The sequence below is a fragment of the Rhinolophus sinicus genome, chromosome 15 (genome assembly GCF_057876585.1).
Source record: "Rhinolophus sinicus isolate RSI-liver-muscle chromosome 15, RSI-T2T, whole genome shotgun sequence".
Taxonomy (NCBI): domain Eukaryota; kingdom Metazoa; phylum Chordata; class Mammalia; order Chiroptera; family Rhinolophidae; genus Rhinolophus; species Rhinolophus sinicus.
The window spans coordinates 16,773,243-16,789,045 of NC_142515.1; the positions used below are offsets into that span (position 1 = coordinate 16,773,243).

Sequence of the window (15,803 nt, forward strand, 5' to 3'; positions counted from 1 at the left end):
TGAAGGTTCTTTCCTGGCATTCATATAGTAGCTTCTTTGTATCACAGGCTTTAATCTTTTTTTTAATCTAGTTTAATTGGGAATATATATATATTAAATAGGGTAAACAGTAAAAAGGGTAATACGTGAAAACATTTAGCTTCCACTCCAAATCTCTAGATAGGTTTGTGTATCCATCCAGGAATAATATGTATTACATACACTTAATGCACATTTCTTTTTAAACATCAATGAAAGTGCTCACACCACTGTTTTTCATGAGACTATAACTTGGAGATTATTCCTTATCAGGTGAGATTAACCTATATTAACTGAATTATAACCACATAGGTTTTAACAAAATAGATTTTAAATAAAGCAATCTTCTCTCCAATAGGCTCTGCCACAATTTTCCTTTTTTTGCTACTCGGGTTTTTATTACATAAAGCGGTGGTTCGTTCTCAAGCTTGAGCGGACATCGGTATTACCTGGAGGGCTTGTTAAAACACGTTGCTGAGGCCCTCTCCAGAGTTTTTGATTCAGGTCTTGGGTGGGTGTTGAAAATTTGCATTTGTAATCAATTACCAGGCAACGCTGACGCTGCTGGTAAGGGGAAGTACACTTTTGAGAACCAACCACTAGCACGAACGCATCATTAAGCCGCGTTCTTCCCATCTCCCAGCACAGCTCGCCTAAGAAAACACATTCGATCTCTCCCCTGGGAACCTCAGGAAGGGACTGACAACACCCACTTGCAAACGAAGAACCCAACTCCCTACTTCTAGCCGGAACTGATGAGCTTACATCCGGCGCCTGGCGCAGCCCAGCTACGTCATTTCCTTTCTACTAAACCTTGCCCACTCTGCGTCCCCAACGCAAATAAGGGCGGGCGGCCCAGTGGGCGCTAGGAGTCACGTGAGCCGAGCGAGGTCTCGCGAGGGTTTTTAAACTTCTCGCGAAACTTCACCTCCTCTGTCTTTTCCTCCTTCCAGTGCCCGGCTTTCGTCCCCTCCCCCTCCCCGCCGACCGAGTTCTTCCTTTTCAGACCGAGTCGCCTTGTCGCTGCGGAGATTTTTTCTGCTACTGCTCCCGCTGTTGCTGCTGCCACGCCTGGGCTCATTTGCCCTGAGCCCTTCCCGCCGCCCCACCCCCAGCCCCACGCAAGGTAACCAACCCGGTGAGGGAGAGAGTAAGGCCTCGCCGGGCCTCGGTCTCTTCCGAGTCGAAGCAGAGGCCAGAGGCCGAGGAGCCGGCGGCGCTGGAGAGGCCTGGGCCCCCTCCCACCCAGAGTTGAGCCCTGAGCGGCTCCGGCCGGGATGGGGCCTCCGGACCGTGGCGGCGAACCTGGCTAACCCGGGGTACCCATCGGGTGGGGTTGGGACGTGGGAGGCCTCGGAAGGACAACCTCGGCGGTTCCCGCAGTCTGTTCGTGGAGGTCCGGCACCGCTGGTGTCCGCTCGGTCCGTGCGTTCGGTTTCCCTCGAAGCCGATGTTGAATTCCGAGGTCAGAAACAATCGGCCAAGTTGTGGCGGGCTTTGAGGTCTTGGTGGTTGGGAGGGGAGCAGTTCGGCTTGCTCTCACCCTTTGGAGCCCTTCCAGGTTCCTGGCTGTCGTTACGGGAACTGGAAGACAGACAAGGGTCCTAGCAACCTCGTGTGTTTGCTTATTAATCGAGAAAGGATTCTCGCATCTCATTTTTAGGAGAATGAGTCGGATTTGGTGAAAGACACGTTCCTTCGAATGCCTAAGTGGGGGAGTATTTGTGTGTGGTTGTTTTTTTTGTTTTACTGAAGGAAACGCACCGGCACTTGATTAGAGACTGGGTGAAAGATTTTTGCAATGGAGAAGAGCTTCTAAACACACACATTAATTGAATAATTCATGTAGAGAGAGTTATTTGTGTAGTTAATCCAAAAGCCATTTAGATTTGGTTTTGGAAATTTTCTTTAGTTCTTGTATTTTTTTCAAAGTCCCGATTCTTCCAACAGATTATTGCTTTTTGAGGGGATGGGGGGATGAAGATATAACGACCCTGTTAATTGAGCCCAACACACTGCCTTCTGTATTACAGGAGTTTACGAAAAATTAGAAATTCTCCTTTTCCCTCATCATTTGTTTTCTGTTTTTCTATATGGGATTTATCTGATATGTTTATAATCGTCGTGTCTGTTCCCTTGAAGTTTGTGGTTTGGCTCACAGCTTTTCTCTGACCTAAGAGTAAAGGCGATGGTGATAAACTAAGCTGCAATGAATTATACATTGGGAGCAAAATTGGTAAGATTTAATTCAGGCAGCTGGGGAATTATTTTATGGGTTTTTTTGTTCAGTTTTCATGACCTTACCCTTTTTTCCCCCAGATGTCAGAGGATCTAGCAAAACAGCTGGCAAGCTACAAAGCTCAGCTCCAGCAAGTTGAAGCTGCATTGTCTGGAAATGGAGAAAATGAAGATTTGCTAAAGTTAAAGAAAGATTTACAAGTAAGTTATGAAGGGACACTTACAGTTATGTTGTTCAGAAAGAGTATTGTGTTTTTCAAATGATTTATTGCTCAGGATTTATATATATCCAAAGCACCCTTTTGAGGTGGTGTTTCCCCTCTTCCCTTTCTGTATATGCTCATAGGCAAACATGGCTTTCCAAAGTAGGATTGCTTTCTCAGCCTGTGTACATCAAAATGAGTGAAGCATTGTCCTTTGTTATGTAAATCTTGTATGCTCGGATAACTTTAAAAAATAAGAGTTGATTTTAGAAGTCTCAACTTTCTAGAGACGAAATACATATAACTTTGCAATGGAAAGTGCTTTTACTTTTAAAGACCTGCAAAGGAAATTTAGTTCAAAAAGGAATTAAAGTTAAAGGAGAAAAATATAACCTGATTAATATTCTTTTTAATACCACAAGATTTCTTTGAAAATGACAGTGTGTGTTTGTGTGTGTCAAAGCAAGTGGGTAACCCCTTGGATTGAAAACACATCATAAAAATATCTAAAGAGATATTTGTTTTTGCATAAATGTCACATAGTGTTTGAACTTAAAGCTAGGTTTTACAGTGTAGTTGACTCTTGAAGTTAAATTGAATCTATGTGAAAAGATTTTAATTTGTTTTGTTTGTTATGGGAGAGTTCAGTAGATATGAAACCTGCTTTTAAAAACCTGCATTGGGGTTTCAAAACAAATAAAGCCTTAATAGTAAATATCTATTGTTTCTCAGAACACTAGATTTATTAATAAAAACACCATATATAATACTTTTAACAAATTTGAGAATTTAAAATTCTGAACCTGATGTTTGGAAAATTTTAAAAGGTGTTTTGGTTACATTGTGTTTCTTCATCTTAATGCTGATTCAGTACAACACTTTAATCGTCTTCATTTTATCTAAGTAATCCTTCCCCTCCCTTTATACATATAACTTTTGCCCATTAAAATTATTAATATTTTAGGGATATTAGAACTGCAAACAAATGAAAATTACTTGAAATGGGGTCCAGATTCATGATTCTGAAAGAGCTCATCTGGGCATAATTCAGATGTTGAATATTTTCGGGTTCAAATTCTAGATTTAGGATAAACTTACAGGAACTTGCAATGGTATGTTACTTTTTAAAACACAGAAAACAGGACCCCTTTTCAATATGTAGAAGTCAGGCCAGTGGATTTCAGGGTACCAGTCAATAAGGAAAAGATGTTGGGGAGCAATTTTTCCCACTCCCAGGCCAACTTAATTCTTGCCTCAGAGAGATCCTGGCATGCCCCCCCATCTTTTACCAATTTAAAAGCAGTCCTTTTTTCTTGGAAGAAAATGAAACATTCTTTGCAGTGATATACATATGTTGCCTCTGGGCAGAGGGAGGAGGGGTCTGTGTAGAACTGGTAGAGGGGAAATTGAGAGAAGGTTGAAACAGCATTATTAGGAGGTCTTAATATTTCTAGAAGAAATTGTCAGAGTCTCAGTAGACTTGCCTTACTATGACATGATCAGTAGTGGAAGTATTTAAGGGCAGACCGTTGTGGTAGGCCTTATAGTAAGCACGTAAATGGCTTACTTAGGGTTCAGTTAATGATGACCTGGGGGTCATTTATCTGTAAAATAATCCTCTTTTCTAACCATTTAGGACAGCACTGTACAATAGTTTTCTGTGATGATAGAAATGTTCTAGATATGCTGTGCCGTACTGTAGCCACTGGCCACATTGTGGCTATTGAATATTTGAAATACAGCTAGGGTGGCTGAAGAACTGAATTTTTAATATTAATTATATAGCCACATATGATTACCATATTGGATGGCACAGATTTAGAAGCTAAAGTTCTAACACTTTAGACAGTAATGTAATACAGGATGTATTTCCTGATCAAACTTGATCACGTTTTCTTTTCCTCTTAGTCCATGAAAAAAATTCATTTTGGTTACTAGATTTAGGTCTGTTTTGAACTGAAAACTACTCAAAGATGGAAGGCATCATTTAAGGTTAGATGAAATTCTGAAGTGTTTGGATGTCTGCTTCTACTAGTAATTGTTTCCATTGACTACAGTTACAGCTTCTATAATATTTTGTCATGGGTTTTTTAAAAAAAGGTTTTCTTTTTTTTCTTCTCTGGTTTCTCTGGGATATACCTCATGCCATTAATATTTAATTCTGCCTTTCATATTTGCTGAAAAGTCTGTTCAGACTGATGACTGAGTTTGTAGCGTCGTTTGTTTTCTTGTGTTCCTCTTATGGAATGTCCTTAACCCTGGTTACGAATTTGTTCACCTTTTCATTTATGACAAAATACTCAATGACTTTCATTTTGCCGGTAAGCCTTCCATTTTTATCTCTGTGTACTGTCTTTCATATAGAATAAAGTTACTCAGCAGGCAGCAAATTGGCCTACTGAAGTTCTAATTGCCTTTCTTTTTTCACTTAAAAAAGTGGGTATAGTAAAATTCAGGCTAGCTAGCTGACTAGCTCCCCAGTCTATGATATTCACAAAAATAGTCAATTTATTAAGCTGTTTTGCTGAGTAAAACTGGTTCTAAAGGAGGCAGGGGTCAAGTCACTTGTCTCATATATTACAGTGGCTCTCTGCATCCCCGAAACGCCTTCCTTCAGTAAGCAGAGTGCTTGAGTGCATCCCCTTTGACCTGCTGATATGTAGATCACAACATCTGATGCTTCCTGGAATTGCCGATTACTGTAACTGCTGCCCATCTGTCACAATGAAGGAGCAGTTTCAGAACTCAGACTTGGGGGAGGAAAAGTAATTAATGGTATGTACCTTTAAGAACCCCCTCATACATAAAATAGTCTCTCTAATATTTTGGTCCGTGTGCACATGTGAGGAAAAAAAATTTAGGAGGGTCTTCATAGTTTGTTGGGAGGGGTATGTAAAATATGGCAAAGTGAAAGGACAACTAGGGATAAATGCTGTGGATTTTTTTAAAAGTCATTTCAGTGCAGGGCTGTGCAAATTCTTTATAACATGCACAGCTTTTCAGGACCCTCGTCTTTGGTGAAAAAGTATTTCCTTAGGAAATATAATGGAAAGATTTTCAATCCTAAGAGCAGTAGAGTTCTAAATCTGTGACCTGCAATTACAGAATTCGTATTTGTGCTTTTGTAGGTAAATGATCCCTAGTTACATGGAATTATTTAATGATAGGGATTGTATGGGCTCTTCAGTCAGGCTTACTGGATTATATTTCTGGCCCTAAAATTGGTTAATTAAAAACAAGGCTGGATAATTTACTCTACGTCTTTGTGTAGTACACGATATATTTATTTGGAAGTTCTTTGCTTTATTTGCAAACGACCATCTAATTAAGTATTTGAATGGCTACTTGGCACCTAATAAAATTTTATTGAACATATTCTCCTGAATTTTTAACTCAAATCTGAGTCATTCAGTTTTTTTATTCACAAAACTGACCTTTCACCAAGGGCTTAATATCACCCCTTTTAAGGCTCAAATACTGTTTTTCAGAAATCAGAAGATTTAGAACCTTTAGGAGAGAGGTAATATTTAACTTTCTTGGCTACTGAATCATAACTACTATTGTAAAACCTCAATGGGAGCCAGAAGAAATTCAGTACAGAGTTTAACTTTGCTAATTTTTCTCCCAAAACACACAGTGGGATGTTTTAAGGTGTTTAATATGCAATAGTGGGGGAACCAGGTATGCAGGTTCTTAGATAAGATGATGCAATAACATGGATCTTCATTAGAGTAAAAATATTGCCGACAAGAGCAGTATGAGTACAGATCTATCAGTTTGTACTATTAAGTTTTTTAACCAACCCTACCACACACCGCCTAGTGAAGCCAATAAATATAAACCTGAATTAGGAAAAAGTATTGGCCACACAGAAAGATCTTGCCTGCCTGTGTGTTAACAATTTATTTTTTCCTTTTAAATGAAGTTGTACTAATATGCATAACATTAAGGTATTGGGATGTTTCGAATCTAACTTGGTAACTTGCTTACTCAGATGAGATAAGCTTTAATAGTGAATGAATAGGAAGACTATTGGCTTTTTATATATGCCTGTAGTATTTTAGTAGAACTATGTATCAGCAGAAACATTTTATTACTAATAAGGCTGCTTCAAGTGTTTTGAGGGGTGTGGGGCATGTTGGCTCGGCAGTTAATACTGCAACGCCCTGGCAAACAGGACAGTTGGCATGAAATGTGCGTGACAATGAGATAAAAGTGGTCTTGAATCTAGCTCAGTCCCTCATAGTTGACTATTTCTCATCTTTAGAGAGATCTACTCAGCTAAAATAGGCACTTAGAAATAATGCATGGTGTAAGCTCAAGTCTACCCTATTTCTATTAGTATTTGAGGTTAAGTTGAAAGGCAGCTGTCTGGGTTTAAAACCCAGCTCCACCCCTGTATAAAATACTGTATCTTAGTTTATCCATCACAATACCTGCATTATAATCTTGTTCTAAACTGCAAATAAATATGGGTAGAGTACTTAATAAGTGCTATATGGTGTGATAGCTGTCATCAAAAACTGAGGGAACTTGCTTGTTGAAAATAGGTGACAGTGTGAATTACAAAAGTAATGTTATGGTTTTTGTTTTTTCTTTTTAGGAAGTTATAGAACTAACCAAAGACCTTCTGTCAACTCAGCCTTCTGAAACTCTTGCAAGTTCAGACAGTTTTGCTTCTACTCAGCCCACTCATTCATGGAAAGTAGGAGACAAGTGTATGGCAATCTGGAGTGAAGATGGACAGTAAGTGTAGAAAAAACTCTAACTATAACATGAAATAATAAAATACAATGGTAAGATGTTTTTATTCAGTTTGAACTACCGCATTTTGATCTTTCTATAGAACCAATGTGGTTAGTGGAGCCAATGTGATTCTTGGGTGGTTACCATTAACACGTTGTGTATGGATCACGAGACTCTTCACGAGGGATTTAAACCCCGCCGTACGCAACGTGTTAATATAGTTCAGTTTTTAGCTTTGATTAGATTTTGGGGTGGAAGAATAGCTTGGATTCTAGAGGAAAGAAAACTGAAAGCAGAGGGAAATTAATAGATATTTTAAAAAATAATCTAAGTTCTTTTTTCCTCAAATTGAAAATTGAGTGAATGGTTGGCTATCTTAGACGTCTATGAAATACATACACTGAAATTATTCCTATAAGAAGTACCTTTTCTCAAAGAGATTGACTAAAACATATTTAGTAGACATGTGAAAGACTTTCCTGGCAATATATTGATTAGGACTTTCTTTTAGGATAGTAGATGGCTGACTCCAACGACTCTTTTACATTGTCTTTGCAAAAGGGCCATTTGATCACAGAAGTTTCATTTTAGTCACATGTAATAGTTGAATCACTGCAGTATAAGTCTTGTAGGCTGAGTACCAAACCTTTACTCACCTGCTTACAGCCATGATATCTTTACAGGTGTTATGAAGCGGAGATTGAGGAGATAGATGAAGAAAACGGCACTGCTGCAATCACGTTTGCTGGCTATGGCAATGCTGAAGTGACTCCATTGTTGAACCTCAAGCCTGTAGAAGAAGGAAGGAAGGCAAAGGAGGACAGTGGCAACAAGCCCATGTCAAAGTAAGTGACTTTTCACCATTCTAAGTGTAATTTCCCCGATTTGGGTATTTGAGGTGGTCTGCAGAGTCTGTGCAGGCTAGATTAGGGTAAAAAAGTTATAATACTATTTACCTTTATTTTGAAGATGAGCAGTATATGCCTGGGTAAGATGGTTTGACAAGAGAAGAGGTTAGAGAGCTGTAGCAGCCAGATCATAAAAAGCCTGGAAGCCACTGATGTGTTTCAAGTAGAGGGGACATAATGTGATCAGATTTGAGCTTTCACATGATCACTGGCAGCAGAGAGAAAGCCACTACTGCTGTGATCCAGGGGTAGATGATGGCCTGAACCCCGGGAATAATAGAGTGAAGATAGTGACATGTATAGTTTGGGAGGTATTTAAGAGGTAGAATTAACAGTATTTTGGTTAACTCTGCGTGTCTGCCACAATTGGCTATCTTTTGGATTTGTCAAGAGTTTTCAAAAGTTGCTACATAAATATATTTGAATTTAAGAAAATGTCACTTGTTAAAATAACATTTGATTTAAGCAACCCAATAAGAAAATCAGATTGAAGAACAACGTAACATCTCTATTTTTAGTTTCTGACGTCTGTGTACAAAGCCACACTTAGCTTCATAGTGGTGATTATATGATATAGGAGTCTAGATCTTATTGCCTCTTTTTTAAAGACTTCGTTTTTTAAAGCTTCATAGTGGTGATTATATGATATAGGAGTCTAGATCTTATTGCCTCTTTTTTAAAGACTTCGTTTTTCATCCTTTGGGTGAGAAGTCAGTGTTAACTGAGCAGAAATTATTGAGAAAGCTTTAGGCTCTGATCTTATTCAGTGTTTTTGGAAAACCCCAGTTGTAAGAATTGTGAGCTATGGTTTCCCTTTGTGCTGCTCTTCCAATCTAGGTGAAATAGTTTTGTCTTTATTGAATCTCTTTATACACGTTTTGCAAATGCAGCATATTACACTTGCTTACTGTCCATTTAGAAATTGATAAAAGGCTTAGACATCTGTCAACACTCATCTTATTCCTAAAACACAATTGGAAAAAGCTGTGTAAACATCAAATAAAAAGTGTTAGTTGAAATATTTGCGTGGGTAGTAAGTTATAGTTATGTTTCAAAGGATGCTATATATTTCAGATAATATTCTTAGTAGCACAGGGTGATTGGCGTTGATGGGGGGTGCTTTTATTCATGGGGAGAAGAAGAGTGTGTAAGTTTGGTTTTCTGGGGTTTTTGGGGGGGGGTTGTTTGTTTGTTTTTGCACTCCTACATATCCCCACAGAAGTCATCTTTTAAATCTTAAGAGTTGACGTTTAGCTGTTATATCCACACAGAAAAGAAATGATTGCCCAGCAGCGTGAATATAAAAAGAAGAAAGCTTTGAAAAAAGCACAGAGAATAAAAGAACTTGAGCAGGAGAGAGAGGACCAGAAGGTGAAATGGCAGCAGTTCAACAACAGAGCCTATTCGAAAAACAAAAAAGGCCAGGTTAGTAAATATTTTCTTCATACTTTGTAAATTTGAAAAGTACAACCGTCATTAACTTTAAAATGAAAAGGGGGTATGTAGATTTAAAAAAATATGTAACTGGATCTTTAATTGAGAATCCTCTTCAGTCTTCAGTTTGGCTTATTGAAAAATACCTCCGTTAGCCTCCGTCTCTGCAGTAGGAACCTATGAATACAGAGTTTGTATCAGGAATTACAAAAGATCTAGGTTCTTTTCCTTCTATAAGTGAAAATTTGAAAAATGATTTGCTACCTTACATACCACATAGAGAGGGTGTGTGTTGAACCATACCTGCTTTCCTAATATGCCTTACACTGTACATCACTGGTAGATTTTATTTAAAAGAACACTCAGCTCCCCTTCATGTACTTTTCCTTCTAAGTATATTTTGTAATTTTTATGTTTCCCAAACTAATCAAAAATGGTTTCTGTTTCATTTCCCACAGGTAAAGAGGAGTATTTTTGCTTCACCTGAGAGTGTAACTGGCAAAGTTGGAGTAGGAACTTGTGGGATTGCTGATAAACCTATGACACAGTATCAAGATACCTCTAAATACAATGTTAGGCATTTGATGCCTCAATAATCAGAAAAACTGTTGGATTTCATCTCCGCAGGGCTTTACATTTACCTTTTTATCCTTATATTTTTCTAAAGGTAAATTATTTGTTAGATGAGTAAGGAAGATACCATTGTCGTCATTGTTTGACTTCAATAGAATGAAACTTGAAATTGCATTTGTTAACTGCTATTCATTTAACTTTCTTCATTACTACCACCACAGTTTCCTCAAAGTTTGTTGGATAAAGCAACTTTTCTAGATAGATGCTGCTTAAATAAAGCACTTAGATGAATTCTTGACCTTCCTACTATTAGGCTCCCACTTAATGGATGGCATATACTTTTTGTAAACTCCTAACCTGGAACTTTCAGAACCTTTGAACTTGCCACATATTCTAAGCAATTCACTGGAACATCAAGGTAAAACACCAGACTGTTGCAGAGGTCTTTTTTTTAATTCAGCTGTTGCCCAATTAAGCCTAAAAATAGGTTAATTTCTAAATGGCAAAATTTGTTTTGAGGTTTTTCCTTCAATAATTTGTTTCCTAAGCCTATTAGGCCATTTCTAAAATTGACTCACCTCTTTTATTCTTTTCATTGAGTTTTAGTTTTATGTAAGAAACCATGTTTAAGACCAGCTACCTTTTCTATTTTTTTTTTTTGTATGTTTTTTTCTTGTGTTAATTTTTCACTTACGGTAGTGGTACCATTTTTTGGATGTGTAATGTTTATATAAGAAAACAAAAAGCTGATGTATAGCCCTGTATACAGTGTAGATACTATTTTTGTAAAAAAAAAAAAAAAAAGGCTAAATTAATGAACAAGAGTACTGAATGTTTCATCATTAAAAATTTACTGTATTTCTTGTGCATTAATCTGACCATAATTTCCCTGTATATTATGTTCATGTAGCTGAGTTTGTAATTTTTGTTAACTAGATCAAGTTGTCAGCATTTGCTGGTGTATGTGAACATCACAGTTAACCTAAGTTTAAGCCAAATATATGCATAGAAAAGATCTTCCTATTAATGGAAGACAGTGATTTTTAGGATGTGTTAATTTCAGTTTTTGTATGTTTAACTTTTATTAAATAAAGTGTTTTTAAAATCTCCAGGGTGTGTTAACAGAAGGGTGAAGCCTTAGCTGCCAGCACTGATAGTGATTAAATGTCAATGTACTTGCGTACATTGTTTCCACAGAAGAGAATACAGAGTATGATAAAGGTTTCAGTAAATCTTTATGTACTCCTTCCCTTCCATTAGACATAAGAAATTGGATTCTAAAGGACAAACGAACTTTTATTTTAAGTGCTTGTGCTTTATATAGAGGTGTTTGTAAATTTTTGGTATAAGGGGAAAATAAAAATTTTTACTTCATGAATTTTAATTTTTTTGGTAAATTGAAACTTTTAGGAGGAAAGTGGTGAGAGGTAGAATTCTTCATCTCACCCTTCCACCTTCCTCCCAACCCAGGAGATCAGTGCTTTTCTTCCTTTAATTTATGGCCACAGGGTAGAGCATGTAAGACAGAATGAAAGGAAGTATTTTTTAAATACAAGGTACAAATTACAGTAGAAAAAGGGCTACTTAGCCTGAAAAACTTCTAAATAAAATATACGAGTACTAATGTTCTTGTTACTACCTCGTTTCCCCCAAAAATAAGACCTAGCCGGACCATCAGCTCTAATGTGTTTTTTGGAGCAAAAATTAATGTAAGACCCAGTCTTATTTTACTGTAAGACCCAGTCTTATTTTACTATAAGACCGGGTCTTATCTAACATAAGACCGGGTTTTATATTAATTTATGCTCCAAAAGATGCATTAGAGCTGATGGTCTGGCTAGGTCTTATTTTTGGGGAAACACGGTATTTGTAACATCTTCAGGTACTAAGAATCAGCAGTATCCTTGAAGGATTGCAAGGGAAACCTTTTAATCAAAAAGCACTGGACAGAGATTTGGTATAATTGTGTGGCCACACAAAATGGTTTTGGGTGAGATTACCTTGGTATGTTTATTGGAATAGTTGTTCACCTAGTGTTTGTGTAGTTAAGACTCTTGTGTTAAGACTTTTGCCTCTTTGACCCTATGGGCCTTCCTTTCTGCATGTTAATTTTCCTGGAGGGCTTTGCATTAGGAGAGAGAAAAGGAATAAAGGTGACCCCATTATATAAAATATATATTTTTAATAGGCACATATAGCATGAGATCAGGAGCCTTTGTGTCAAAGACCTAGATGTGGCTCTTTGAAAAGTCCTACCGTTTCCCTGAAAATAGGACCTAGCCAGACTATCGGGTATAACAATAAATACCGGGTCTTATATAGTAAGACCGGGTCTTATATTAATTTTCGCTCCAAAAGACACATTAGAGCTGATGGTCTGGCTAGGTCTTATTTTGGGGGAAACACGGTAGTATCAGGATGATAGTGTCTGGACTAAACTAAAAGGATTCCTGGGGAGCTAGAACCTGTCTCATTGTTTGATGTTCAAGTTGAGAAGATGCTTAATGAGAAGCATGATACCAGCAGTACTTTACAAATGAAAGTGGTTAAGCTCTCAGTATTCTAAAATCGAATATGATGCTTAGTCTTAGGAAGGTTTGTTAACAAAATTTAATGTAGCGTTTCCCCTCCGTCAAAAGAGACTTGAAGCTGTGTAACTGACAGACCAAAACGGTAGTCATTTAGGGCCCCCAAGTAGCTATTGGTTGCATGTTTCATCTTCTCAAAACTTGACATTAATTATTGAACATTTCAAGCATAGACTAGTTCTAACACCCCCAAAATAAGTAAATTTAAACCTTTAGTATTAATCAGTTAACATGCTTTTTAAATTAACATGTAGAAAGGCCATGGAAGAGCAAGGACTCGAACCAGACTGCCATGTTGAATCTTGGGTCCCTCGTTTATTACCTGTGTGCATAACTCCTCTTTGCCTCAGTCTTCTCAGCAGTAGAATGAAAATAATAACCTGTTTCATTAAGTTGTAAGGATGAGTGGGTTAATATGTTAAGTGTTTAGTAGAGTACCTGGCATATGGTAAGCACGATAGAAGTGTGCTGTGTGCAGAGTGGTAATGGTGAATATCTGATCTTTTTTCCTTTGAACAATAATTCGTCTTACGCATAATAATTCCCATTGTTTACAATTGTGGCCCCTAATTATAAATGTAATCAAATTACAACGTTTTATTAAGTACATCCTAGTAAATGTTTAAATCTTTATATTAGAATATCTTAGGACACATTTCTTAATGAGAATGGAATATAGGTTATAATAAAATCACCCCTAATGCCTGTTTAAAGAGGGATTCCTGGATTAGGGTCTTATTCCAGACCTATCTAGGCCAAGGTGTATCTGTTTCTGACAAACACCCCACAGGTGATTCTGATTTGCATCCCTGGCTGGGAACCATATATTTGGTTAAATGTGAAAGCAGCTTGATTTTTGAAATGAAGGAAAAATTACCTTAGTGGCAGTTTTCTTATCCCAACTGGGAAGACTAGGCATCAAACAAATGAAATTCATCCATTTATTGTAACAACTCTTTTTTTTTTTTAATGCTTGTTTTTCTTACAAGGATGTGTGTGTGTGTGTGTTTCCATTACAATGCAGTTTTAATGCTGAGTGCGCTCCTTTAAAATAGCAAAGGAAAACCATCAGGTACATAAAGGAACATGTTTTGTGAATTGTGTGTCTAGATTTTAATTATAAAAAGTGAAAAATACCACTTGCAAATCCAGCCAAAAAATATTTTCAAAGCTTTGACTTTTTGCCTCAATTTGGATATTAACTGAAATACAAAGAAAATCTATTAAAACCAACAAGGTTTTTATATGTTAAAATCTTTAGTTTAAATATCTGCTGATTTGTATTATACTATGAAGCAACCAATTACTATAAATGGTAATTTAAAAGTTCAACAGTAAATGTGAACATTCTTTATATCTAGGATTTTTGAGTTGCAAGTTAAACTGAATTTTTACTGCAGTGGAGAGGAAGAGCATAGCAGACAAAACAACAGGTAATATTGTAATTTAAACAAAAACCCAAATAATTAAATCCCCTTATAACTATGATTTTTTTAAAGCATGTCTGTGTATCGATATGTTCTTAAGAGGTTTAGAAACCAATGTTGACATTCTAAGAATATGTTTGGCCTAGCTAAAAATAAATAGTAAAAGAAAACATAAGATGAAAGGTGTTAGGTTTCTGTGAGGTTCTTCAGTTGCCTTTTCTGCCCTTCAGCTTATGTATATAAAGGTGGTTCTTTTGTGGCCTTGAGTGGGGTAAAGCAGATCTGAAAATAACACTGGGCTTGTGGTAGTTGACAGCTGAACTAGCTCAAAATATCAAATTTTGGGTACATATCTTTCAGTTCCCAGGAAATAAAAACAGGCAATTTACTTCCACCAAGCACCTCACCAATTTATTTTTATAAAACCAAGTAGACAAGTTACTGGAATTATTAAAATCATAATTTGTTTCTCCAGTTAGTCTTTTTTAAGACCACAGCTAAAGAAACCATGGTTATATTCATAAAGAGAAAAGGTTTGCTTTTTTGAAGAGCTACTTTCTCAACTTGAGGCCAAAAATTATGGTTATTATTTTTGCTGGCTCATGATTTCCCTTTCTTGGTGAAACTGATGTACTTTCCCCGTTCCTCTCCCCCCCGCCCCCCCAAGCCCTGTACTCACTTTAGCAAGATGCCGTGAATTTCTGACCAGAGAAACAGAATTCAGGTTTGGAGGAAATGCTTGACTCTTTATGTCCATGGAAAACTAAGAGTTGAAGTCTGAGATCTGCAGCTAGGCTAGTCTTTAACAGATGGTCATTTGTCCAATTGTTCATTGCTCAGAAGTATGCAGAAAGTAGGTTAAGTATCCCTTTGGTTCTTTTGCCCCGTTTTTATCCTCCAAAAGCACTGTCAGGTTTAGTTTACCTAGGTTTCAGAGTAAGAGTGATGAAGCTAGTTTAGAAAAACTGAATTAAATTTGTGGGTTTTTAAATACACTTTAGAGATATTTTATGGTTTTTGTTATGTTTTTACAATGCTATTCTGTGCCTTGGTGTGAAAATCTACAATATCCCAATTACTGCCCTACCAATAAAGACTTTAAGCGTTCCTCCATAGCAGAGCCAAGAGCTTGAGAAATGGAAAACATTCCAAAATTTTAGGAAGTTAGCTGGCAATACTTTAAAAGAACTTTATATAAGCTATTTCCCCTAATTTATGATTGTATAAAAAGGTAAAACAGGACCAAGAAGTTGTCAGCCAGTACATATATTTTGGCCTATACTGATCATTTAAAAGAATCAAATGTATTCCACAAGAAAACTGATTACCTGGTACATGGGCCAGGAAGTTTTTTTTTTCCTTGGCAAGGCCAGCACTAAATATTAACTAGGGCATTTAATTATTATGCAATGGTTACTATCAGTGTATAACATACTCAAGCTCAGGTCAGACTTTTTTTTCTTAAAGAAAAGACCAGGTAATCACTAAAACCGATGATACATCAATCTTATAAAGCATTTATTTAAAAAATTCTATAGGATATCAAAATTGACTTCTTACAAAGTATAACCTGCCATGGAATTTTGTGAAAATGAACCATTTTATTTAATAGAAATAGTCTTTCTGCAAGACCCACAGTCAGAGTAACTAAAATTCAAGATTAAGGAT

The 15,803-nt window shown here is 36.9% G+C and overlaps 1 protein-coding gene across 4 annotated transcripts; it reads left to right on the top strand.

The window, feature by feature from the left end:
• The first annotated feature begins 947 nt into the window (after window positions 1–947).
• SMNDC1 (survival motor neuron domain containing 1) lies at window positions 948–11,229 on the top strand. Of its 4 annotated transcripts, XM_074339076.2 has the most exons (7): window positions 948–1,144; window positions 2,338–2,457; window positions 5,043–5,234; window positions 7,063–7,205; window positions 7,889–8,050; window positions 9,385–9,538; window positions 10,006–11,229. In XM_074339076.2, the coding sequence occupies exons 3-7, from the start codon at window positions 5,232–5,234 to the stop codon at window positions 10,141–10,143; spliced, it is 600 nt and encodes a 199-aa protein (XP_074195177.1). In that variant the 5' UTR covers window positions 948–1,144; window positions 2,338–2,457; window positions 5,043–5,231; the 3' UTR covers window positions 10,144–11,229. The 4 variants fall into 4 exon arrangements, with proteins under 4 accessions (XP_074195177.1, XP_019580668.1, XP_019580667.1 ...); XM_019725109.3 differs by lacking the exon at window positions 5,043–5,234; XM_019725108.3 differs by lacking the exons at window positions 948–1,144; window positions 5,043–5,234 and adding an exon at window positions 1,197–1,483.
• The last annotated feature ends 4,574 nt before the right edge of the window (window positions 11,230–15,803 follow it).